Here is a 26,201-nt window from a genome sequence, read left to right on the forward strand (position 1 = left end):
GACGGTGATAGGCAGCCCCTGGGATTAGTCACCAGATTCTCCAGCTATGTGGAGCATGGAGGGGCAGCAGGGGGCCCCTAGTGCTCTGCCTGCTAGCCGACACCATATCTGGACCGAGTGGGCAGGAGGAAAGCCAAACCTGCTGCAGGAGGAGGGCAAGAACAGAGAACCGACGATGCAGAGAAGGGCCAGAAAGATGTTTAGAAGATGGTGAGAGAAGCTTCTCAGAAGTGCAAGATGAGCCTGTGCATTCTCAAACTCACTGGCACATTATTAATATCGGAGAGCTAGAAACAGCCCAAAAGTATAAAAGGAGAGTGGCTAACCTGCTGCCCGTGGACTGAAGCCCTCACAGCCCTGCCTTGCGGAAGAAGAGGCTGTCCTTGGTGTAGTCTTGAGGGCAAATCCCACCCAACTCAGCAGGCCTCATGGGCCATTGACACCCCTACACCCCCCAAACTTCCGGGACACACGGAACCTGGCTCACTTCTTTTTGTCTGAGCTGTCAGTCTCTGGGGGGATGCCCACCACAGTCACTGTGCCCTGCTCCACATTCAGTGGGGCGGCCATCACCAAGGGAAGCAGCTTGCAGCGCCGGTTCTTCGTCTGTGGAGGCAAAACACTCCCTCAGTCATGGCCCTGCAGGGTGAGTGCAGCCCTCAGTACCCAGGACTGTGATAACACCCACTGTTCTGCCTCCAAATGCTCCTGGAGCTCCATTTCACCAGAAGAGATACTTAAGCCCACACAAGCCCCAACGAGGCCACCCCAACTTCCTTTCGTGCTGCTGGTCACAGCCCTACTGCCTCTTAGCTGTTACCTCCCTTGCCTCCTTTAGGTTCTGACATAGTTATCACCTCTTTCAGGAGGCCCTCCCCACCCAAGACCTTCTCCCTCATCCTGCTTCATCTTCTCCACAGTGTGTGCCACCACCTGAAAATGTATGTACTCATTCCTTGTCTGTCCCTCTTGCCAGTATGTGTGCTTCCTTGCTATGGAGACTCGAGTGTTGCATTCACTGCTATGCCCACAGCACCCACATACCACAACGAAGGTGACCAACTATCCAGGATTGAAGGGCATCCTAAGACACAAACTGGGACGGATGGTCACCCTGCAACAGCAGAACCTGGCAGGTAGTGATGCTTAATACACATCTAATAAATGGACCTATGAAGTAGATATTCATTCACCTGTTCTACAGATGGGGAAACTGAGGCTCAGAGGTCAAATAATTGACCTCGTGTCACATAACTGGTAAATGAGGAGGCTGAGATTTAAACTCAGCCTAGGTGACTTCAGAACTCATGTTTTGTCTCTATTACACCTTTTGTCATTGCTTGACTATCTTCACATAACACTCAGATAATTATTTTATTGGTCAGTTCAGTAGCATGAGATAATGTCAACCCCCTATTCCACATTTTGTCTAAAGTAGCCCCCAGTGTAAACTCTCACCCTGGAAGCAAAGTAAGACTTTGATAGCTGAAATGTGTGAGATCAACCTTTCCTCGACTAAACCGGAGCTGACATTATCGGGGTGGGGACCCTGCCCAAATGCCGGCTGAGTTGAGGGGGTGTCCTGGACCAAGGCAAAGAAGGGTGTTAGGCCATAGGGAAGTCAGAACCACATGCAGAAAAGGGAGCCAGCCCAAGAAACAAACTTTTGCTGGGAAGTGAGTCTGTGCTCCAACCAACATCTTCCCCTGATTTGTGACAGCGAAACATGACTCCCAGCCCCACATACTCCGTGAGGCCCCTCCCTACTCATCCGAGTGACCAGGATGGTGAGTGAGCTTGCAGGAACTGGGAGATTCCTAGGAGTCAGCTGAGGAAAACACAGCTCAGAAAAAGGGAAAAGTTTGGAGAGCAGCTGGAGAACAGTCACTGGCATCCCAAGACTAGCTTCTAGTGCCCAGTCTAAGTGCTGTCTTAAGCATCTGCCTTCCAGCACCCACCCACCAGCTCCTCACCGAACACACAAAGGACTTGAGTAGGTGTCTGCTGAGCAGGCTTAGGGATGCTGGCTTAGAGAACAGCATGACGTCTGGAGTGCCCTGCGGGGAGGAGACAGACGGTCAGATGGTGCCACCAGCAGGTGTGGTCGGGTGCCTGCCCATAGTCCTAGGAAGCCTGACCTCCATGAGGGAGCAGTAGAGGAAAGGCCCCTGGGAGATGACGAGGTTGGTGCAGAGGCAGCTGGCAATGGTCTGCTGTGTAGCTCGCAGCTGCCTCTTGGCGAGCTCCAGGCCGAGATACAGCTTGTCCAGGTTACTCCTATAACACGGTAAACACACGGCTTCAGCACAGAGTCAAAGAGAATGCTTGGTTTCTGGGTCAGGAAGGGGTGTGGGGTGATAGTTTATTTCTCACCCTCCCTTTCACGTGAAAGGAAGGAATAAAAATGTATAAACCCATAGCAATGGACATGAGAGGTGGGAAGGGGTGCTGGCGTCATAAGGCAGGGGACTAAAAGCCATCAAAGGGAGAAGATCCTGCCCAGCAGACCCTGGAGGTTGCCTGGAGGGTTCTGACAGAGGAGAGGCCTAGGCGAGGGATGGGGGAAGACTAGGAACCCCAGCACCCGACAGATGGATTTTTACCCTAACCCTGCAAAAAGGAGGGTTCCTCTCTGAGTCCATTAAAATGAACCCTTGTGGAGAAGTGAGGTCTTCAAGCGAAGCCTCTGCACCTAGAAGGCGATGGTCCCCAAGTGTCACATTAGCTCCCTACCTATCAAGATGAAGGTAAAATAGATATTGTTAGATGTGTAAGAACTCAGAAAGTTCTGAGTACCTCACATGTGCCCTTTCTTTAAGTTACTTGAGAAATGAGTTCTAGTAAACTGAGTGAGTAAAAAAAGAAAAAAGATGAGGATCCCAAGAAATGCTGGCCCTAAACCAGGGTGCAGTTAAGAGTGGTCCATGACAGCCTAGGGAGATGCAAGTCCAAGCTGGAGTCAAAAGATAGAGAGTTCCAGGCTCTATCTAAGAGACTCAGGAAATACCTGGTGGAAGGAGCTGAGAAAAAAACTTGGTATGATAAAAGGAGACACTTAAGAGCTCCAGGAAAAGCAAAGAGCTGTACCAGAATATAATGTAATCACTGCTTATTATTGACTCTGGAATATTTTAGTAGCACAATGAAGTTAACACTATTCATTGATTTTCCTCTTTTAGAATCAACCTATAGCCAAAGATGAGAAGACTCACATTCTCTAATCCAAAATTAAGTGTTATCAACCTTGAAAATGTAAAATCATAGCTTTCGGAAACTGGGAGGTATGGGGAAGAAAAGTAGGGATGCTGATATCATTCTCTTACTAAGTAGGGAGACAGAAGACACTGGTAGTAGAAGACGTAAGTATACTGAAGTTATAAAGGAGCTAAAAATAGTGGTAAACTGTAACACAAAAGGGGCACAAAAGTGGGAAGATGTTTTTTTGTCATAGCAGGAAGTCAGTAGACAATGTCTAAAACTGGTGCGTCAACCCTGGGACGAAGGCAGCAGCAGTTGGTAGTAGTTTTCGAATTTCCCCATATTTCCAGATAAAAATAGAGCAACTCGACTGCAAAACCAAAAACCCAGGATTCACATTTACAACACAACGAGGAAATGAGAGAACACCACAAATCCCCAAATATAAGCAGGTAGGAACAGATCACCAACTGGCCACAAGACTGGTGTACTGTCAGCATCAGTGTGGGAGGGAGCAGAGACGCAGCAACACATAAGAATGATGAAAACTCCAGGCAAATGGGGAATGCTGGCCAAAACTGAGAGGAGTTTTGCCTTATCCAAGAGCTAGTGAGCGCAAGGCCCCATGGTAAGGTACAAGGGACCAGAATAAAGTAAAAGGGGCAGTGGTAACGGGCAAGGGGTGTGGGAAAGACTAGGAGGCCAGGGCAGTCAACCCCTGGGAGTCCCACCCAATGGGCCAGAAATCCTTTCCACACTGAGCCCCTCTCTGAGAATGAAATCAAAACTGAGCAAGATAGAGACAAAATAGCAAAGGAAAGTGAAGGTACTAATGAAAAAACTCTGGGATTTAGTGGAGGTTCTAGCCAGGGCAATCAGGCAAGAAAATGAAACATAAGGCAGTTAGACTGGGAAAGGAGAAGTAAAACCACCTCTATTTGCAGAAGAAATGATTTTGTATATGGAAAATCCTAAAGAATCTACTAAAAAACTACTGGAACTGATAAACCAGGTAAGCAATATTGCAGGATACGAGATCAATATACAAAAATTAATTGTATTTCTCTGTAGTAGTAATGAGCAAACAAAAAATAAAATAAAAAAGTCCACTTATAATTGCATCAAAAATAAAATATATAGGAATAAGTTTAACATGTAAGAAGTACAAAGTTATTCTCTGATAACTATAAAACATTGTTGAAAGAAATTAAAGCGGATCTAAGTAAATGAAAAACCATCCACGTTTATAGAATAGAAGACTTCATATTGTTAAGATAGCAATGCTCCTCAAATTGATCTACAGATTCAGTACAATCTGACTTCTTTGCAGAAATGACAAGCTGATTCTAAAATTCACAGAAATCCAAGGAACCCAGAGTAGCCACCACTTGCTATAGAGCTATAATAATCAAAACTGTGGTACTGCTGGAAGTACTGACATATGAATTTGATAGACTAGAATTGAGAGTCTAGAAATAAATTTCCACATTTACAGTCAACTGATTTTCAATATGGGTGCCAAAATAATTCAATGGGGGAAAGAAGTCTTTTCAACAAATGATGTTAGAACAATTGGATGTCACATACGAAAAAAGTTGGACCCCTTCCTGACACTGGACACAAAAATTAGCTTTAAATAAATTATATACCTAATGTAGAGGCCAAAATTATAAAACTCTTAAAGGAAGCATAGGTGTAAATATTCATGACCTTGGATTAGGCAATGGTTTCTTAGATATGACACCAAAAGCACAAGAAACAAAAGAAAAATTAGATAATTTAGACTTCATCAAAATTAAAAACTTTTGTGCTTCAAAGAGGAACATCAAGAAATTGAAAAGGCAACCCACAGAATGAAAGAAAATATTTGCAAATCATGTATCTGATAACGAATGTTTCTTACAATTCAAAGACAAACCAATTTAAAAATGGACAAAAGACTTGAATAGACAATTCTCCAAACAAGACATACAAATGGCTAATAAGCATACAAAAAGTTGTTCAACATCATTAGCCATCAAGGAAATGCAGATCAAAACCACAATGAGATACAACATCATACCCACTAGGATGGCTGTAATCAAACAGACAAGAACAAGTGCTGATGAAGATGTTGAGAAATTCAAACTCACATCTCAAACACTGCTGGTAAGAGTGTAAAATGGTGTAGCTGTTTTGGAAAACAGCCTGGCAGTTATTCAAAAGGTTAAACAGAATTACTGTGTGACTGAACAATTCCATTTGCAGACATATATCCAGGAGAAATGAAACTTATCTGTATATGTTTATGGCAGTAATATTCACAATAGTCAAAAGGCAGATACCTACATGCCCACCAACTGATGAATTAATAAAATGTGGTATATCCCTGTAATAGAATATTATTTGAAAAAAAGAAAGAAAATCCTGACACATGGTATAAAATGGATGAAACTTGAAAACATTATTCTAAGTGAAAAAAGCCAGTACGTAAAGAACAACATACTGTCAGATTCCACTGATATGAAATCTCCATAGCAAATCTATGGAGACAGAAAGTAGATTAGTGGTTGCCCAAGGCTGGGAGAGATGGAGGATTTGGGAGGTGATGGCTAAGGGGAGCAGGGTTTCTTTCTGGGACAATGAAAATGTTCTAAAATTATACAGTAATGATGCTTGCACAACTTTGTATATGAAAAGCCATTAAATTGTACACTTTATGGGTGAATTATATGACGTATATATTACAGCTCGGTAAAGCTGTTTTTAAAAAGTATGCTAGAAACAGGACCAGGAAACCCCAGAAAGCAGACTCCTACATTTTTTAACACTAAACAAAAGCAACAGTGGCAGCTCTCTGAACTTAGAAAAGCTGTCTGAAACACGCCTCCTCCTAAAAAGTTGAGGTAACTAAATTCACTAAAAAAATGAGCAACAATGAGTATTAAGGTCAAATACTCTTAAAGTTACTATTAGAAAAAAGAGAATAAGGAGCAGGATAGTATCCCTATTGACGATGGAAGTACACTAGAAAGATATGCCCCCAAATGATCAAAACTGTAATGTCTTATTTCAAACCGAACTAAAAGACATTAACATATAATATAAGACATCTTGGGAAGTGAGATAAGAAAAGCTTAGAAATAAAAGAAAAATGAAGCTCAAAAAATGGAAATGAGAAATGACTAAACTAAAAGAAACCTAAGAATGAATAAACACCACAAATAATGCCTTAAGAGTTGAAAAAGAAAAATTTTAAAATCAAAAAGAAAAAAGATGAAAAAGATTTGAGAAAGTACATATAATGAGGATGGGAAGGACATACATTGCACGCACGCTCCCACCTGCCTGGCTCTGGTGCACTGTGATTTCAATTTAAACTTCAGCAGTTTCTGCAGGATGCTGTCAGCCCTGCACCTTGGAGTTCCCCAAGACCTGCCTCCTTGGGCAGTGTGAAGCTGAGGGCAATGGAGGCCACAGCCACAGCTACTACCTGGAAAGACTGTCCAGAGCCTGGATGAAGTTATCTGTCCCTGAGCTGTCCTTCTCAGGGCTCTCCATCAGTGACATGGTGGCAAAGACGACATCACTGGCCAGGAACTTATGCTTGAAGCCAAAATGAATGCTGAAAGTCTGTACGCGCATGTCCTTCATCCTGCAACGGGAGGAAGAGACATGGCTGTCACCCTACGTGCGCATGGAAGTGTCCTCAAGTTGTGAGTGAGCCAGGCCAGGTGAGCAGATGTGCTGCTGTTCCTCTCTCCCCTGCCAACATTGCAGTATAGCCATTCTGACCAGAGGCTGGAAGGGGTTAGAAGGCCTGACATAACAGCCCTGCAACCTGGGACACTGAGAGCCTTGTCCAAAGCTGCTCAGCTGACTAGGGGCAGGGCAATAACTTTTGGGCTGGGTGATGGTATGTGGTTGTCTTCCATGCCCCAGGATGCTGGGGTAGCCAGGCACAGGTCCCCCAGTGGGCCTAGAGAACCTGGGTGGGCAGAGCTTGCCTGGACCTGGCGCCAGTGGGCTCTTCCCAGGCCCATTTAGTGTGGCCGGTGAGGGACAGGCTGTGTCAACCTCAAACATTTGCACTTCAGCCCCAGGATATAAGGATTCTAGACCTTTTGGGCACTTTATGAAATCTTATTTTTAACTCAAAGAGAACTCAAAACTTCAGGAAAGGTTCAATAGCTCGTGTTCATTTGTGTACTGTTTTTTTTTTGTTTTGTTTTGTTTTTGCATTATTTTAGAAATGTGGTTAAAACTAAAGCTTTAACAAAGCTTAATATATGAAAATGTGTTTACCCAAATTTATTTGCAGACTCTTCAATCATCTCCCGCAAATTTTCCTTTAAAGAGATATCCATGGACTGAAACTTCTGCTTCACTTGCTTCAAGGGGAGGCTGGAAAGACAGAAAGCACTAGTCACATGAGGGATCTGGGTTCAAATTGAGATTGCTGAAACACCAACAGGTTAGAGAGAACCCTTGCAGGGGTCCTAGTGTCCCACAAGCGACTTCTCCGCCTGGGCCTTCAGAGAACATTCTGGGAACTCAGTGAGTAACTTATGACAGAAACAAGCAGCAGTTGAAATGAAGACGAAGTCAGTCACAATGAAGGGGAAGGGCTTTTCCCTTGGAGATTGTGGGGTGGGAGACTCTGGGCAAAGGCAGTTACTCACCCCATGTCTGCAAGGAACTCCTGGAGCCTCTTCTGCCCATGCACAGACCAGAGCTTGAACCTGGCTGCAGTGTAGCATGTGTTGCACAGGCTGTCATGGAGGGACCAGTGCTGGTAGAGCACCAGGCGGAGGCTAGGGCTGCAGTCAAGGAGGTTGAGGCTGCACGGTGACCTGGGACCCCACCCACCCTGTGATGGCCTACCTGTGATTCTCTAGCAGATAGCTTGCTCCACTCACCAAGGCACAACCAGTTACCACCTGGGTAAACTGGAGCTCATTGCCCTTCCTAGCTTAATTTGACTCATATAGATTGAGGTGGTGGGCACAGACAGGGAAACTGAGGTGAAGGAATTATGAAAGCCTAGGGTCGTAGAGAGCCCTTGCGGCCACACGGGACTTGGGAGGCCTGAAAGGGTATCACCAGCCCAGGCTGTAATCCCAACCGCTCCCTGCGTCCTCCACCTGACTGCCCTCCCTCCCACCCGTCTGCCAGTACACCCTCAGCGAAGCCCCCATCCTCAACTCACCCTTTTTCTTGAATACACCCCTCACTGCTCATGGGGCCAAGAGTGAGGCTGTGTGCAAGGACATTCTGATCTGCACAGGCCTCTGCTCCCACACTGGAGGGTCTCAGGCAGGATGCTGGGCTGGCCCTGCCAACAAACCCACCCCCCAGGCTGGCCTCTGGGCACAAGGCAGGCTGTCTTATCACTGGCCCTTTGGAAAGCTAAGCTTCAGGGCCACCGTAGTCTTTGTACACACCCCAAGCAAGCCCTGGTTCCTGGATGTCACATGTCAGGACCTGGCTCCTACACACTGTGGCTCCTCTCCCAGGAATTTAGCTGCCCCGCACCCAGCACCTCTTCCAAGATTTGTCACGGAAACCTCTCACACGACCTGTCCAAACTCATGTTTACTTATCTCCAGCCACCCCAGCACAGGAACAGGGTGGCACTGTTCCTGCCATTGCTCTAGTCAGCGCCTAAGCAGCAATCTTAGCCAAGCCTCACATTCATTGCCATGGTATGGCCCAAGCTACTTTGCTGTCTCCTTGCCTCCAATCAGCACCTAAAGAGAGATCTTTTAAACACCAAAAACTGAACCAGGTCACCACTCTGGGCTCACAGGACACACTGCTGTGGCTTAACTCCTGAGCCCTGCCCATTTCTCCAGCCCCTTCCTTGAACTTACCTCAGGGCCTTGGCATGGCCATAGCCTCTGCCTAGACTGCTCTCCCTCCTACAGAGCACAGATGAATGTCAGCTAGAGGAGTGGCCTTTCCAAGGCCTTTCCTAAGCACTGGCCCCATGGTTACTACATCAACACCCCACATTCTTCTTATGAAATGCCACACTCCATAATCACATGCTGGCTCACTATCATGACTTGAAAGGAGTCTGCAAATGTCACTAAACTGCCTGCATCACACAGGCAGTCCCACATGCCCTCACCTGCATGCACCTAGCGCCAGGCCTAAAATGAGCTCTAAATAGATGTGCTTCTAAAAATAGCTGAGGTATCTAGGAGCCAAAGCCACACAGATGAGGTGGGTCAGCGTCCGCTCTCCAGTATCCAGTGCTTTGTCCTGACCAGGAGACATTGGGCCCCTCTTCCTAAAGTCTCTTGTCCTGTCTGCTGCCTGTACTAGGGACATTGCAGCTGGCAAGCATACCACCCACAGAGGATGTGGGCTGGGACCTGCAGAGGTGACAAATAGCTTGCCACTGAGCAAAGTATCAGAGGGCCTGAAATGCAAGGATACTCATACTCGAAGGAGATGCGCATGCAGTCCACAGAGAGGGCATTCTCCTCGTCCTCATCCCGGTGGTTGTGCCGGGACACGTGGCGCTGCAGGATGCCGACGTCGGTCACATACTTCATCCTGTGAATGAAGCACTGTTGGCCTGGGTGAGCTACCTCTTCTCCTCACATGAAGCCTGCCACGGCTTCCCGCAGGGCTTCCCTCACAGGCTCAGGAGTTGGTCCACCATGCAGACTGTTCCTTCCAAGACTAAGGAAGCTCGGCCACCTCCGTGTAGAAACCAAGGATGGGGGTGGGGGACAGGGAGGGGAAGGGCTGGGCACTGACCTCACTTGCCTTCCCCTGTACTCTGTTCTGGGTGTCAGCTGCCCTGCTATTACCTTGTTGAGGCCTTCTGAGAGCAGGCTCTGTGGGAGGCCATGGCCCCACCTGCCAGCCAAGGTCAAGTGGACAGACCTGGTAGATGACAGCGATCCACAGCAGAGTGTGTGGACCTGGCACAGTAAGTACTCCCTCGCATAGCGGGAAAGGGCAGACCCCAGTCCAGGTCCACCTATAGGTGACTACTGAGCAGGACGGTGACAGGTAGTAGGGCCTCACCTGAGGGGAGGCTACAGGCTAGGGATGGTGTCTGGTGCTGCATACATCCCATGCTACCCTTAACAGTTAAGGGGAAAGAGGCCCAGCAGGGTGGCAGGTTGGGCCATGGAGACAGATACAGGAAGTACCCTAGGCCTATGTGACTTAGGATCCTCCTGCTCCCTGGCTCATACTGGAGGACTTGGACAGTCAGGTGGGGAAGGCAGGAAATGGTGGGAATGGGGACCTTTGAAAACTGCACAAGGCAGTGCCAGGTAATAGGCTCAGGTCCCCTGGGAAAGGGTTAGTACCTTGGGGCCCAGGACTCTGTCAATTCCCTTGGAGTCCTTCCAAGGGGCCATCAGAGTGAGGATGAGAGAGGGTACTGGTACCCTGTCCTTCCCTGGCGATGGTGCAGTGAATGGGCAGCCCTTAGGCTCATCTGACTCCAATGGCAAATACCAAAGCCTGCCCACCGAGGGGCACAAAAGGATTTGCTCCATGCCAATCCTCAATGCAACCCTCTCCAGCCTCCCCCTTACCTTGGAGATAAAACCCACCTTCCCTGGCAGACTCTGGGGGCCGTCACCACTTCCTCTTGTTCCCATGTTTGCTGTGTATAGGACATACCTCTGAACTCGGCCCTACCCACAGCACAGGCAATAAACGGTACCTAGAGCACGGAGACTGCATGCACTCCCTTCTCTCATCACTGGCTCCACCTGCTGGGCTCCTTGAGGGTGGACAAAATGTCCACACAAGGCCATGCGCTATTCTGCCAGTTTCTGACACTAAGCCCTTCCTCAGTGACAAGGACCCAGGCCCAATGCCAGTCCTCCTCGGGATTCTACAGTGACACTGCCACCTATCTCCCTACTGCAAACTCTGGCTGCAGCTGGGCCGTGCACGTTGTTGCAGCACAGGCCAACCTCAGACAGCCTGAGGGAGCACGTCCTTACTGGGTGATCTTGTCTTGCACCCACTGGTCTGTTAGTCCAACGATGGCCCACCTGGAAGGAGAGGAGAGGGCAACAGTGCAGTGAATGGGTGGGTAGGTGGCACTCACAGGAGTGTCTTGTCATTGTGGCTAGACTCTTGGACAGGCAGTCCCTCTATTTGGGGTGGAGAGGTGACGGGGATGACTCAGGGCTCCTGGTACAATATCATCCCTGCAGGAGCTTTTGTTACACAAGGAGGAAGATCTAGGACAAGAACGGCAGGGGGCTGCTCTCTGAATCTTGGCTGGCCCACCACTCTCTGCTCTTGTCCTGTGGTGCAGGACTGCAGCAGACACCTGTGCTTAGGCGCTGGGAGCCCCTGGTGCCTCATTCTGCCTCTCTGAGCCCCTCACATCACCCTGCTCTCTGCGATACGCTTGCAGAATAGCAGACTCTTGTCACGTTCATCCAGTGTAAATTGGTAGGACGTAGAGTTAACAGTGTTTAGGCCCCTTAATACCATTCAAGGTTCTGTCTCCAAGCTCATCTTTTATGGATAAGATAATAGAGATCCAGGCTAGCCTAACTTTCCTGGGGTCATGGCCGGCCCATGGCAGAAGGGACCAGGACTCTAGGTGTGTGCCCTCTGCAGGTCCCAGGCAGCATCTTTCAAGATGTCCCTTTAGGCCCACAGCCAAGAATAGCATGGGATACTGGGTGCAGAGTGAGGCCAAGGAGGCCCTAGGGGCAGGAAGCACTGCATCTCCCAGTGTAGCATGCTCCCACTTCAGAGGGACCACTTCAGAAAATACCACCCAGGGTCTCATCTTTGACTGATCCCACCCCCTTTCGACTTTTCCACCAGTATGCAGAGAACGCCTGATTGAAGCAAACTTAGAGGCAGGCAGGATGACTTTTTCCTGCATCTGATTTCACCATGGGCCAGGGATGCGAAGATGCCTAGCATGGGCTGTCTTGTTCAAATCTCATGCTTTTTCCGTTACCTGAATTTCTGGGGCAGCAGGGGTGGTAGGGTGGGGAGGAGCTGTACACGGGCCTAATCCTCCAACTCTTGCACTCACCATGCTCCCTCACACCTAGGAGTTGCTGTCTCGAGAGCCTCACAGTTAGCAAGAAAACCAGGGCCATGTACATTCCCAGGAAGGGGCCACATCCAATGATCCCAGTGGGGACAAGGTAAGTGTGCATGATGATGTTTTCCTTCAGACCTTGTCCTCAATGCACGAGGACAGAGATGCTAGGAGAAAGAAGCCATGTGTGACACTGACCTTGACTGGGGATTACATACCACAGCATGTCATTTAGGTCCTTGGACATCATCCATGCCAGGTCAAATATCACCATGGCCGACTGCAAGAAAAGGAGAAGCCTGAGGCCAGAGGCAGCTATGCTCATGCAATTGGCATACACTAGGGCTGGGCGACACAGACTTGAGCTGCCCAGGGCCTAGCTGAACCTATGTAGATTGAGAGTCTGGCCAGGGTGTGTGGGTAAATTACAGACTAAATTGAGGGAGGACGACAGAGTAACTCAAATGACTTGAACTGTCTCCTCTACTAACTCAAATCATCACTATACATGCACTTCATCATGCTGCAAGGGAGGGCAACTGGATACAATGCTGTCCTGGGGCCTTTCCAGATCTCATTGAGTACACTGGTGATACCCAAAGGAGGCAATGAAGTTGGGAGGAGAGGGATCCCATCATCTGCATGACCCTGCATCTTCATGTTCTTCCTGGAGGCCTTGCACACATTTCTGGGAAGGCTAGTGAGGCAGGGCCTTGGTGCCAGTTACTTGGATGCAAAAAGGGAGGGGACCTCAGGACCTCTGGTGAGGAAGGTCTTTCTAACAAGACTGCTGAGGGACAGAAGGATCTAGCTCCCTGTGAGCAGAGTCTGGGTTTTGGTAGGAGATGACGAAGGAGGATCAGTTTCTGACCGGAAGATGCTAAAGTCTCTTTAGCTTTCTTCTAGGGAGAGGAGTTCTAAGGCAACCATCCCGTATCTGGAGGGAGCAGGTATCTGCTGCCTGGCCTATACCTTCTGAGAGCATATGAAACCATGGAGGCCAGAGCAGTGGCACAACCTGCCCACTGCTCAGAATTTTCCATTGACCAGGGCAGAGCAGAGAGGGCAAAAGGGTGATCTTTCAAAGGACAAGAGAACCTTGACATAAAAGAGACACTGGAAATATGGTGCTCGGAGTTCAAGGCCCCAGGATCAAATACGGTATGTTTTACTGGAAACTTATTTTCCAGGGCTCCTTTAGGCCCTGAGCTCTAAACAACATTACCAAAGACAACACAGGTTTTCTATACAAAATTTTGTTAGTAACAAACACACTAACGGGCCTCTATGTCTATAGTTTTAGCTTCTTCTTCTGCCCACTGCTCAGAATTTTCTGAGCAGAATTGTTCTGTATTTTTGATGAACAAAAATAATTTTTGCTGTTCTTTGGGCATATATTGGGTGTGAGGGGTCACCTAACTACTGCTTCTGAAATGAAGATTGTTCTCTTCCTTTTATAGAGGAGTTTAAGGCTCAGAAAGGCTGCACCACTTGGCCAAGGTCACACAGAGGGAAGCTGTGGGCTCAGATTCAAAGCAGACTTTCATGGCTCTAAAACCTATGCTCACTCCTCTTCATGTTTCAGAAGACTGACCCCCGAGTTTGAACTTTGTGGTGAATTCCACCTATCTGTACTTACCGAGGTCCCGTAATATTCATATTGCTCATAGTCAAAGAGGATGTCTCTTCTGTAATGACACAAAATGCAGGTCTTCAACAGGAAGCAGTTCATTTGGAAAGCCAAACATTTGGAAAAATGCTAAAACTTGACAGTTTTAGCTCACTCAAAGAAATGCAAATGGAGTCATGGTAGTCTTTGTTTTCACTTACCAACTCTTTCTCTGGAGTGTATATGGACAAGGTTGGGAAGGGAGTAATACTGACACAAACTGCTTGTGGCAATGGAGGATAGATAACCACACTTCTGAGAAATTATCCCAAGACAATAATGCAAAGAAACAAGCAAGACCATACTTGCTATGTGCACAAGACTGTTCACTGTAGCCTTGTTTGTCATGGCAAAATTCTGAAGTAACCTATAGTTTAAAGAGAAGGGGCATGGCCGATTAAGTACTATGTAGTTATAAAGCCTGTTTAGATCTAAAAGGGCTATATTAAGTGGAAGAATGCAACATTAGGTGTGTATTATAATGATGTTAAATATATTTAAGTATAGATAACCCACTAAGATCAATACAAAGTCAGAATCTCTTCCCATTAGTGAAACTAGATTAGATTCGCTTTTCTTTCCTTAACAGTTCCTGAAACGGTTTTACATTAGCCTACCACAAGGGGGCAGCCGAGCACACGCCTTCCTGGGAACAGCAGGGGCCAGCAGCAGGATGTTGAAGGACTAGATGCGGCAAGGAATTCCCGACTCAGGGGCATTGCTGCATGTTCACCTCAAGCTAAAATAACCTTTCCAGTATTTTTATTTTAGAGTACTCCAATTTTTAAATTTGAAATATAAAGAAATATTATGGATAACTTAGTTTCCTTTTCATAATTTTTTCCTACGAAAAACTTTATAGTTGGCATCTACCTCATTTGGAAGAATTTGTAAATAAAAGTATCTATAGCTGGAAAACTATAAAGAATCAAGGACTGTCACCCTTAACAGATGGCATGTATTTGGGAGATCTTTTGGCCGGGTTCTGTCACTCACATGACCAGGAACACTACAAAAAGACCTGGAGTTTTCCAGTGCAGAGACCACGTGCTCACTCATTGAGCCACTGGTCCACAGGGAGAATGGGGTGCCGCCTAAAGTGCACACTCACCTCCGGGCCTCCCACTCTCTTCGCTCTCTCCTCTTCATGGTTTGCGCCACTATCTCCTGATTCAGTGACAAAGAAAACAAAAGACTGAACAAATGAGCCAGGAATTTATCCCCATAGCCCAAGAATATTCTGATTTGGCAGGAGCCACTGGACTCAGACCCCTGAAGGAAAACATGGGTCATTCCCATGCCCCAAGCAGTCTGCTCCTGCAGAAGGGAGGAGATGAGGCAGAGGACCCTTCTGGCCCATCAGCACTGAAGACACTGTGGACAGGAACAAATGCTTCCCCAGTGCCTGCTCAGGCTGTACTCTGTCTGCCCCAGCTTTCCATCACATCTACCACCATGTGATCTGGAATAAGCCCATGGCTACCTCATACTGGCTTCTCACCAGGTTAATAAGAGCTAATGTTTCTTATGTCCTACCATGTGTCAGAGACTATTCTAATTTTACAGGCACAATCTCACTTAGTTCTCACAACAAAGGCGTGAGATGGTGTGGCAGTTTTAAAAATCCATGGTCCTGAGACTTCTGCTTCCAGAAAGATGTGGTAAATGTATTTTTCCCTATTCTATATGTCCACTTACCATACCTAAAAATGCTGACATTATATATAAAACAAACAAAATAAGACTCCAAAAGGTGGAGAGGAAGGCCAACCAGCTAGGGACCCCAGGACCTGAGGAATGACACAGCAATAAGTTTCCTGGGTTTTATTCTTGGCTCATATATCCGAAATTTGGAGCTGAAGAAGCTGGCAATCTGCTAACACCAATAGATACAGACAAAAAAATCCCCAGAAGCCAAAGGACCTGGAAGGAGCAGCTTCAAAAGACAAAAAACTTTTAGATAATAACTACTCTACTCTAGCCAACACCACCAAAAACACTGTGGCCTCATCCCTACTCACCCCAGCAAAGGCTGAGGGGGAGCCTAGATACTCACCCTTCGAACACCTCCCTCTCACCTGGAACACCTCCTCCACTTGCTACCTATAACATTTCCCAATACCTCCACTGGAGTGTCAGAGGAGGCCAAGGAGGCAGCCTGGACCTTCCTTGCCCAGGGGTAACATGGGGCCACTCTCCTCAGGGGTTAATGGAAGGCAAGTGGGGAACCTAAACTTCTACTTCCACTTAGCTACAAAGGAGCCATGCCACCCACCTCCTTCTTTGCCAGAGTGGTGTCAGAGAAAGTAGATAAAACAGAAGGTCTAAATAAAACTCAAAGTCTCATAACGTAATACAAAAGCATCCGAGTTTCATTTGAAAAATCATTTATCATATGAAGAACCAGGAAATCCCAAAATGAATACAAAAAAAAATCCATAGGTGCCAATACTAGGATGATAAAGATGTCTGAATTACCTAACAAAGATTTTAAAGTGGCCATCATAAAAATGCTTCAACAAGCAATTACAAACACACTTGAAACAAATGAAAAAATAGGAAACCTCAGCCAGAAAGAGAATAAAGAATCAAAAAGAAATTTACAATTGAAAAACACAACAACTGAAATATAAATTCAGTGAGTGAATAGGCTCAAGAGCAGAATAGAGGGACAGAGGAAAGAACCAGCAGTTGAACTAGCAGACACTATAATAGAAATTACCCAGTCTGAGCGACAGAGAGAAATGAGATGGGGGAAAGCCTCAGGGACATGTGGGACTACAACAAAAAACCTAGCATTCATGTCACTGGTATTCTGGGTGGAGAGGAAAAAGAGAGTAGGATGAAGAAGTACTTAAAGACATAATGACTAAAAATTAATAATGACGGAAAATTTGGCAAGAGGCATAAACCTGCAGACTCAAGAAGCTAACTGAAATCCAACAGGATAAACCCAAAGAAGTCCATACCAACACACATCATAATAAAACTTCTGTACATAAAGCCAAAAACCCCCCAAAAACAAAACTAAAAAACAAACAAACAAAAACTCAGAAGAAAAATGACATTTTATCTACAGGGAAAAACAATTTGAATGGCAGCAGATTTGATAGAAACCATGGAGGTCAGAGAAAGTGGCACAACATTTTAAAAATACTGAATAAAAATAACTATAACCCTGAATCCTAAACCCAGTGAAAATATCTTTCAGGAATGAAGGGAAAAATCAAGAAATTCTCAGAAAAAGAAAAACTAAGAGAATTTATTATCAGCAGATTTCCTCTTAAAAAATGATTAAAGGATGTTCTGTAAAAAGAAATGACAAAAGAAGAAAATGACAAAAAATAAACTTTGGAACATCAAGAGGGAAGAAAGAATATAATAAGCAAATATTGGGTAAACACAATAGAGTTTCCTTATTCTCTTGAGCTATAATTATGTTTGATAGTTGAGGCAAAAACCATATGACTATGACTAAATTTATGTGGAGGAAATATTTAAGATAATTATATTGCAAATAGAGGAGAATAAGAGACATAAAGGAAGGTGGAGTTTCTACATTTAGCTCAAACTGGTAAAATGACAATACCAGTAGACTATGATGAGTTATGAATATACAACATATTTCCTGAAGCAACCATTAAAAAAACTGTATAAGCAGATACACTCACAAATACTACAGGTAAATTGGAACAGAATTTTAAAGAGAAAAGGAAACCAGAAACGAAAATCATTACAGGAAATAGAAAATAAAATGTCAGACTTAAGTTCTAACATATCAATAATTAAAATAAATATAAATGGTCTAAATATGCCAATTAAAAACAGAGCTTGTCTTAAAAGACATGATTAGAAATATGATCCAATTCTATGCTGTTTAAAGAAACTCAGTACAAACATAACGATATAGGAAGGTTGAAAGTAAAAGGATGAGAAAAGATATAGTTTGCAAACATTAATCAAAGAAAAACAGAATATAAATTGCTGCAGCCACTATGGAAAACAGTAGGGAGTTTTCTCAAAAAATTAAAATTAGAACTAGCATTTGATCCAGCAATTCCACTTCTGGGTATTTGTCTGAAGGACATGAAAACACTAGCTTGAAAAGATATCTGCACTCCCATGTTCACTGCAGCATTATTTCTAATGGCCAAGACATTGAAACAACCTAAATGTCCATCCACGGATGGATGGATAAAGAAAATGTGGTATGTACTACATACAATGTAATATTATTCAGTCTAAAAGAAGGAAATCTTGCTATTTGTGACAACATGGATGAACTTTGCAGGCATTATGCTAAGTGAAATAAGTCAGAGAAAGACAAATACTGTATGATCTTACTTATTGTGGAATCTTATTTTTTAAAAAATCGAACTAATATACAGAGAACAGATTGGTGGTTGTCAGAGGTGGTGGGTAAGCAAAATAGGTAATTGGAGGCGAGGGGTAAGTGAAGGTGGCCAAAAGGTACAAACTTCCAGTTATAAAATAAATAAGTCTTGGGGATGTGATGTTCAGCACATGGTGACTATAGTTAATAATACTGTATTGTTTATTTGAAAGTCATTGTGGTGATCATTTTACAATATATACAAATATCAAATCGTTATGTTGTACATCTGAAACTAACATATGTCAAGTATATGTAAACAAAAAAAAGGAAAATAGGAGTGGCAATATTATGAGCTAAAGCAGACTTTAGAGCAAAGAAAATTACCAAAGACATAAATAATGATAAGAAGGTCAATCCACCAAGAGAACACAGCCATCGTAAATGTGTGTGCACCAAACAATGAAGCTATAAAATATGTGAAGCAAAAACTGGTAGAACTGAAAGGAGAAAAAGACAAATTTAGAATTATAGTTGAGACATCAACATCCCTATTTTCAGAATTGATAGAATGGCCAAACAAGAAAATAGTAAGGATATAGATGAACTCAACAATACCATCAACCAACAGTAACAAATCGACATTTATTTAACACTCTACCCAATAACAGTAGAACACATTCTTTTCAAGCGCTCACAGAACATATATCAAGATAGATCATAATCCAGTCCATAAAACAAATATGAACAAATTTAAAAGAACTGAAATCACACAGAGTGTATTCTCTAACCAATGGAGTCAAACTAGAAATCGATAATCAAAAGATAACAGGAAAATCTCCAAACACTTGAAAACTAACCAGCACAGTTTGAAATAATCCATGGATCAAGGAGGAAGTCAAGGGGGAAAAAAAAAATTAAAGGGAATAAAAGAGCAAATGAATATATCAATGCATGGGACACAGCTAAAGAAGGGCTTAGAGGGAAATTTATAGTATTAAATACACCCATTAGGAAAGAGGAAAAGCCTCAAATCAACAATCTGTGTTCCTACCTCAAGAAGTAGAAGAGCAAAATAAACCTTAGCAAGCAGAAGAAAGGAAATACTACGGTGGAAGGGAACACAGGTATTACCTTGATGGCAAAACCAGGCAGATAATTCAGAAAAGAAAAATAGACCAGTATCCCTGATGAATATAAATGCAAAAACCTTTAACAAAATAGAAGAAAATAGAATTTAGCAATTTATAAAAAGAATTATACACCATGACCAAATGAAGTTTATTTCTGAGATGCAAGGCTGATTCAATATTTTAAAAAAATCAATCAATATTATGTACCATGTTAATAGGCTAAAGAAGAAAAACCACATTGTCCTATCAATTAATGCAGAAAAAGCATGAGAAAAAATTTAATACCCATTCATAATAAAACTCAGGAAAGAAAGAGAGGGGAACTTCCTCAACCTGGTAAAGAGCAATCTACAAAACCCCACAGCCTAACATACTTAATCGTGAATGCTTTCCCTCTATGATCAGGAACAAGGCAAAGATGTCCACTCTTACCACTCTTATTCAACATAGTTTGTAAGTTCTAGCCAGTACAGTGTCTAAAACAGGAAATAAAAGGCATAGAAATCAGAAAGGAAGAATTAAAACTCTCATTTGCAGATGACAGAATTGTCTATGTAGCAAATCTCAAGGAATCTACAGAAAAACTCTGAGAACTAATAACTGAGTTTGGCAAGGTCACAGGATACAAGAAAAACATACATAAATCAATTGTGTATCTATATACTAGCAATGTATACATTGAATACAAAATTAAAATACAGTATCATTTATAATCGCTTCAAAAAATAAAATACTTAGGTGACTGGCAAAACAAATACAGGACTTGAATGCTGAAAAGTGCACAATGCTGATGAAAAAATCTAAGAGGTAAATAAATGGAGAGACACACTCTGTTCATGGATTATAAGACTCAACATAATAAAGATGTTATTTGCCCCAAATTGTACATAGGTTCATGCAATTCCTATCAAAATCTCAGCAAGATATTTTGTAGACGTAGAGAAGATTATGCTAAAAATTGTATAGAAAGGCAAAGGACATAGACCAGCTAACACAATTTTGAAAAAAATAACTGAAGGCTTACTATATGGCTAAAACAATTAAGACTCTGTGGTATTGGCAGAGGGGTAGATACACAGATCAATAGAATAAAGAATCCATAAATAGATCCACGCAAACATGCTATACTGATTTTTGACAAAGGTGCAAAAGCAATTCAACGGAGGAAGGATAGCCTTTCAACGAGTGATCTTGGAGCTACTGGACATCTGGAGGCAAATGAACATTGACCTAAACCTCACACGTTAAACAAAAATTAACTAAAAATGGACAACAGACTCAAATGAAAAACATAAAACTATAAAACTTTTAATATAATCCATAAAAGAAAGTCTTGAGGATCTAAGGCTAGGCATTTTTTAGACGTGACACCAAAAGCACAATCCATAAAAGAAAAAATTGGGAAATTTGACTTCATTGAAGTTAAAAACATTTGTTCTACATAAGACTCTATTAAGAGGATGAAAAAACTAGAGTGAGAAAATATTTGTAAACCACAGATCTGACAAAGGACTAGTATCTAGAATACATAAAACTTAACATTAAAAAAAGAAACAAGCCAATTAGAAATTGGGCAAAATGCACAGAGGCATTTCACCCAAGAGGATATACAGATGGCAAATAAGCGCACCATTAGCCATCAGAGAAATGAAAATTAAAACCATAATGAGATATTGCTACTACCTACCAGAGCAGCTAAAATAAAAAAAGTGACATCATCAAATGCTATAAAGAATGTGGAGAAACTGGATCACTCAGATTGTTGGTCAGAATATAAAATGGTACTAGAGAAGCGTTTGACAGTTTTTTAAAAAACTAAACACGCAACTACCATATAACCCAGCAAATGCGCTCTTGGGCATTCATCCCAGAGAAATGAAGATCTGTGTTAAAAAAAAAAAAAAAATGAAACAAAAAACAACCCTGTACACAAATGTTTACAGCAGCTTTATTCATAATAGCCAGAAACTGAAAACAGCCCAGATGCCCTTAAGTGGGTGAATAGCTAAACAAACTGGGCAATCCATACCATGGAATTCTACTCAATAATATCAGGGAACCAACGAATGATACACCCACAAAACCTAAATGAATCTCCAGGATATTAGGCTGAGTGAAAAAAAAACCAATTCTCAAAGGTCACATACTATATTATTCTACTTACATAACATTCTTGAAATGACAAAATTATAGAAATGGAGAAGAGATTGGTGGTTGCGAGGGGCTAAAGAAAGGATGTGGGCATGGCCATAAAAGGGCCATGGCAGGGATCCTCCTGGTGATAGAAATGTCCTGTATTTTGACTATGTCAATGGCAATAATCTGGTTGTGATATTGTATAATTTTGCAGTGTTACCACTGGCAGAAATTGAGCAAAGTATATAAGTGACTTACTTTTTTATATGTTAATCTATAATGACCTCAACATAAGTTTAAAAAAAAAAAAAGGCATGGTTCCAATGGGGGTGACAGAACTACTATGCTCTCTATTTTGGGGGGTAATGTTCTCTATTATGATGTGGTGGTAGTCACATGACTTCACATATTTGTCAAATCTCACTGAATTATACATCTGGTGAATTTTACTGTGTGGAAATTACACCTCAAAAAGGTTGATTAACAAAACCCCCAAGACCTAAGAATTCTTTGACTTTCCCTGCAGTACACAGTGGAGTCCTATCCTCTTTCCTCGTGACTGTGGGACACTGTGGGACTATGAGGTAAGTCAGGAGGGCCAAACAGTGGCTGCCTTGTTGGCTGGAATATTTTTGCTGGGAGCCTGAGCACCATGCTTTGAGGAAGCCACATGCAATGGAGGGGCCCCTGCATGCACTTGTGTTGGCAGTACTGGCTTGGGGCTATCCAACATGCCTAGGTTCCTGACACAAGAGCCCCCAACCCTTCCCAGTATTCCAGCCCCAGAGAAACTAGTCCCTGCAAGGCTCTGCCCAAATTCCTGATCCAGGGAATCCATATGCATAGAAAATAGTTGTTTAAGATATAAGTTTTGGGGTCATTTGTAAAACACCAGTAGTAACTGCAACAGACAAGTACAATTATATCCTCATTTTACAGAAGCACAGAGAGGTTAAGTCACTTGCCTAAGATCATATAGCTAATACTAGCAGATCCGAATTTTGAACCCAAGTGACTAAGCCAGGATATAACATCACCTGTAGAGTAAGTGCAGTTATGTTCATCTTTGTGGGGCCAATCTTTAAAAGACAGACAAAAGTTTTTCTTGACCCCATGTTTTCTTCTCTGCTCTCTTTATAGTAAAACTCTTTTAAAAAGTTTATAGCCTGTCTCCAAACCTTTTGGTGTGCACCCTTAATAAAAACATTTCTGAGAACATACCCCTAATTCATGTACGTTTATTTATAAATCATGCATAGATTTTAATTACGATGTATTCTCAGAAATGCTAAATCTTATTAAAGTCAAATCTCTAGGCCTAACTTACAGATTACAAAAACTGCAGGGAAAGAGCAAGTTAAATTACTCCGTGAAGGGACAAGTGGTAGGAAACTGGAGTGGCCTCAGTGTTATTCAAAAAACAAAATGGAAAAAAAAAGTGCCAACCTTGATTGGATGATGGTTTAGAAACCAAAATAGCTGTAAAATTTATTTTGGGGATAACTGAAAAATCTAAATATGAGCTGAATATTAGATGATATTAAGACATTATTAATTTCCTACATATGATAATGGTATTGTGTTGGTGGGGGAGAATGTCCTTATTCTTAGCAGACGCATTTGAAAGAATTTATGGGGGAATATCAGTGTCTGCAATCTATCCCCAAATGATCTCACACACAAAAAAGCATATATAAAGTAAATGTGGCAAAATGTGAACAATTGTTGAATCTAGATGGAAAGCATATGGGTATTCATTGCACTATCCTTTCAACCATTGTATACGCTTGAAAATTTCTCAAGTCAGCAGGAAATTTACATATATATATATATAGTATTATATGAAACATTCGCAAACCCTAAATAGATGTGGTAAGGTAAGCATGTAAACAGAAGCTCTAACACGATCTGACATCTTGTCAAGAACACCGCTTTTCTCCTCGTTGCCAAACCTGCTGGTTAGTTCTCGCCCGCCCATTTCTCACATGCTGCTGGCAGCGCCCCCTTGAAACCATCCTCTTCCCTCAGACTCCTTGCTCCTGCGGATGCTCTGTTCTGAATGTCTTCCTGGCTCCTTCTCTTCCAACCCAGGTCTCTGGTCAAGTGTCCATAGCCTTTTCATAAACCAAAAGCTTGCCTGTCTAGCCCCTTACCTTGCTGAATTTTTCCTCATAATATGTATTTTACCCTGAAACCATCTCCTAATCATGCTCATTTACATGTTCCTTATCTGTCTCTCCCACTGAAAAGGAAGTTTCAGGAAGGTAAGATTTTGTTCTCCCCCTGGTACTATAGAGCCTGATTAGCACCTGGCACATTGTAAGTGAAAAAAAGACTTGTTTATTAGAGTAGAGAATTCCAAGACCCTTATCTGCAGAATATAAATGTTTCCAGGTAAAATCTCATCAGATACTGATATTTGGGACCCTATGAAAAGCAGTTCATCAACAGTGAAAAGAATGCTATAAAAAAAGCATTCAGAGAAACCAAAGATTAGAAGATAAAGACCAAAAGTCTGCTAGAAAGTAGAACAAACAGATAAGAGAAAAGAAAATCTCAGAGTGGCTCTGAGAGGTCACCATCAGACCACCCGAAACTCTAGAAAATAAGTGGGCAAAGAGGAAGAAGGCAAGGAGAGCAATTCCTAGCTTTGCAAGATATGCCCCCCAGATGAAGTGTCCCAAATATGATTCAAAAGGGCCCCGCTAGAACACAGTATTGGGAGATGTCAGGCCAAGGATGAAAGGAAGCACCTAAAACATTCTAGAAGCAAATTCCAGTCTGCACACGAAGGATCGGGAGCCAGAGGGCATCAGCTTCAACACTGAACACTAGAATAAAACATGGCCCTTGTGTTGGAGGAACAACTGCCTCCCATCTGGAATTCTACATCTTGCAGAAGCCACCAGCACTGGCCAGGCCACATATCTGGTAAATGGCTCAGACCTAAGACTCATAAGGCACAAACCACTTATGTCTTTGCACACAGATGCTTTCTCTGGAGTGACCGCCTGGGACTGAGCTTGGCCAAGAACCACAGACTCACATTGCTCCTTCATGGTGACTGCATAGAGAGCAACTCTAGAGGGGAGTGGGAAAGGGAGTGATTTATGCTAGTTAGTGTTTCTCCATATTGCTTTTTATAAATGTTTGCTACCTGGGCATAGAGCTGAGTCCTCATAAGTTTCATTTCATCTGATAGGGTTCTACTGTACAGATAAGGATGTTGTGGCTCAGAGAAGTTCAGTAATCTGCCTGAGGCCACACAGCCAGGAGATAGATAGCAGAGGCCAGGCTCAGCACCCATAACTACTACCTCCCAGCTATCCCTGAGCCTGGTAGGCTCTGGACCAATCCTGACCTCTGGGAGTGACAAGTTCCTTAAGATTTCGGTGAGAGGCCCAAACTCACCTCTTCTAACCGTGTGCGCTTCTCAGAAGGCTCTGAGCCATCTCCTGTATTTCCTGAATGCTCTTCATCTTCCTCTTCGTCCCTAAATATGTCATCATAAGCAGGAACTTCAAGGTCATCATCTTGTTTAATGAGCAGTTTAATCTAAAATTAAAACAAAGTATAATCAAGTCTCTCCTCTCTTTGACAGATAATTATCCATCACATGTTTTTCGTAAGAATCTTATTCCCTAATTGGTTGACTCATAAGTTTTCTGTACATACAAATAGCTACCTGTTTGAGAAGATCAGACTTCTCAAGCATTTTTAAATTTTCATTTTGATTCAGTGAGGCACGGGATTTGCACCACACTGTATGCAGAAATTACAAAATTTGAAAGCTATCTGCAGTTACTTAAGACTGGGAAAAATCTCCCTCTTATGCCACACACCAAGCCAACCAAATGAACACCCCACAACTTGGCCTCTAACAGAGGACATGAAGGTGTGTAACCCTGAAGTGAGTCAAACTCCTGTCTCTGAAAGTAGTTTTTGGCAGGTTGATTTCTCTCGGAGAAGCATTTTACATGATAATTTTGGGGCTGACATTTGTTAACATGGGTGGGAGATCATCTCAGAGAGAGCTTAGGTGGTTGGCTACTCTGCACCAGGCTCCATACTCACTGCTCAAGGGTTCAAACAACAGAGCCATTTTAGGTGAACAGTGGCTTCTCACACTGTTGTCTTGCTGGTCTTCACGCTACCTCTCAGATGAATGGGGTAGATGGTTCTGAGGTCCCTTGATGCTCAGTGGGGCTGGGCTGGGCCTGAGCTCTGAGGGGACAGTTGGTACAGGGTTCTGGTCCCTATATCTCCCAGGTAAAGCAAATTCCACAAATGCAGTCTAAGCACCTCCAAGGGTTAGATACCATGTTTCTCATCAAAGATGGACAAGATCAGGTTCTTGTCCTCAGGCTGCTCCAACTTCTACAGGGGAGGTGGATACATGTCTTGTTAAGGACACCAGTTGCAATGCTGTCCCTGGCATAAAAAGGAACAGACAGATCTACAGGAGAACTCAGGGGAGGCATGGGCTCTAAAGGCCTAGTTACCTGGGTATCATTGTACACATTCACGACATTGACTGGCCTATGAGTGTCACACACAAAAAATATGGCATCTTCATCAGGTTGAAGGATATCCAACAGGTCTATGTTAGCTCCACAGTTTATGAGGATAAAATAATGGAACTGAAAAAAGAAGAGAGATCTTGTGAAGTGCATCGAGGAGGCTCCTTTACTTTCAGCACAC

The 26,201-nt window shown here is 43.4% G+C and overlaps 1 protein-coding gene across 3 annotated transcripts in view; it reads right to left on the reverse strand.

The window, feature by feature from the left end:
• Positions 1–26,201, reverse strand: part of CDC45 (cell division cycle 45) — a 33,758-nt gene that overhangs the window by 4,777 nt on the left and 2,780 nt on the right. For 2 of the 3 annotated variants that reach the window (XM_023534672.1, XM_011367203.2), the window contains 13 exons: positions 26,003–26,140; positions 24,912–25,055; positions 15,010–15,065; positions 13,869–13,917; positions 12,448–12,509; positions 11,160–11,210; positions 9,622–9,741; positions 7,860–7,991; positions 7,483–7,581; positions 6,671–6,832; positions 2,139–2,277; positions 1,974–2,057; positions 488–606 (listed from right to left, as the gene is read on the reverse strand). In XM_023534672.1, the coding sequence (XP_023390440.1) occupies positions 488–606; positions 1,974–2,057; positions 2,139–2,277; positions 6,671–6,832; positions 7,483–7,581; positions 7,860–7,991; positions 9,622–9,741; positions 11,160–11,210; positions 12,448–12,509; positions 13,869–13,917; positions 15,010–15,065; positions 24,912–25,055; positions 26,003–26,140 (1,355 nt within the window). The remainder of the gene's footprint in view (positions 1–487; positions 607–1,973; positions 2,058–2,138; positions 2,278–6,670; positions 6,833–7,482; positions 7,582–7,859; positions 7,992–9,621; positions 9,742–11,159; positions 11,211–12,447; positions 12,510–13,868; positions 13,918–15,009; positions 15,066–24,911; positions 25,056–26,002; positions 26,141–26,201) is intronic. The other variant, XM_023534673.1, reaches the window with a different exon arrangement.

The sequence above is a fragment of the Pteropus vampyrus genome, unplaced genomic scaffold, assembly GCF_000151845.1.
Source record: "Pteropus vampyrus isolate Shadow unplaced genomic scaffold, Pvam_2.0 Scaffold130, whole genome shotgun sequence".
Classification (NCBI taxonomy): Eukaryota; Metazoa; Chordata; class Mammalia; order Chiroptera; family Pteropodidae; genus Pteropus; species Pteropus vampyrus.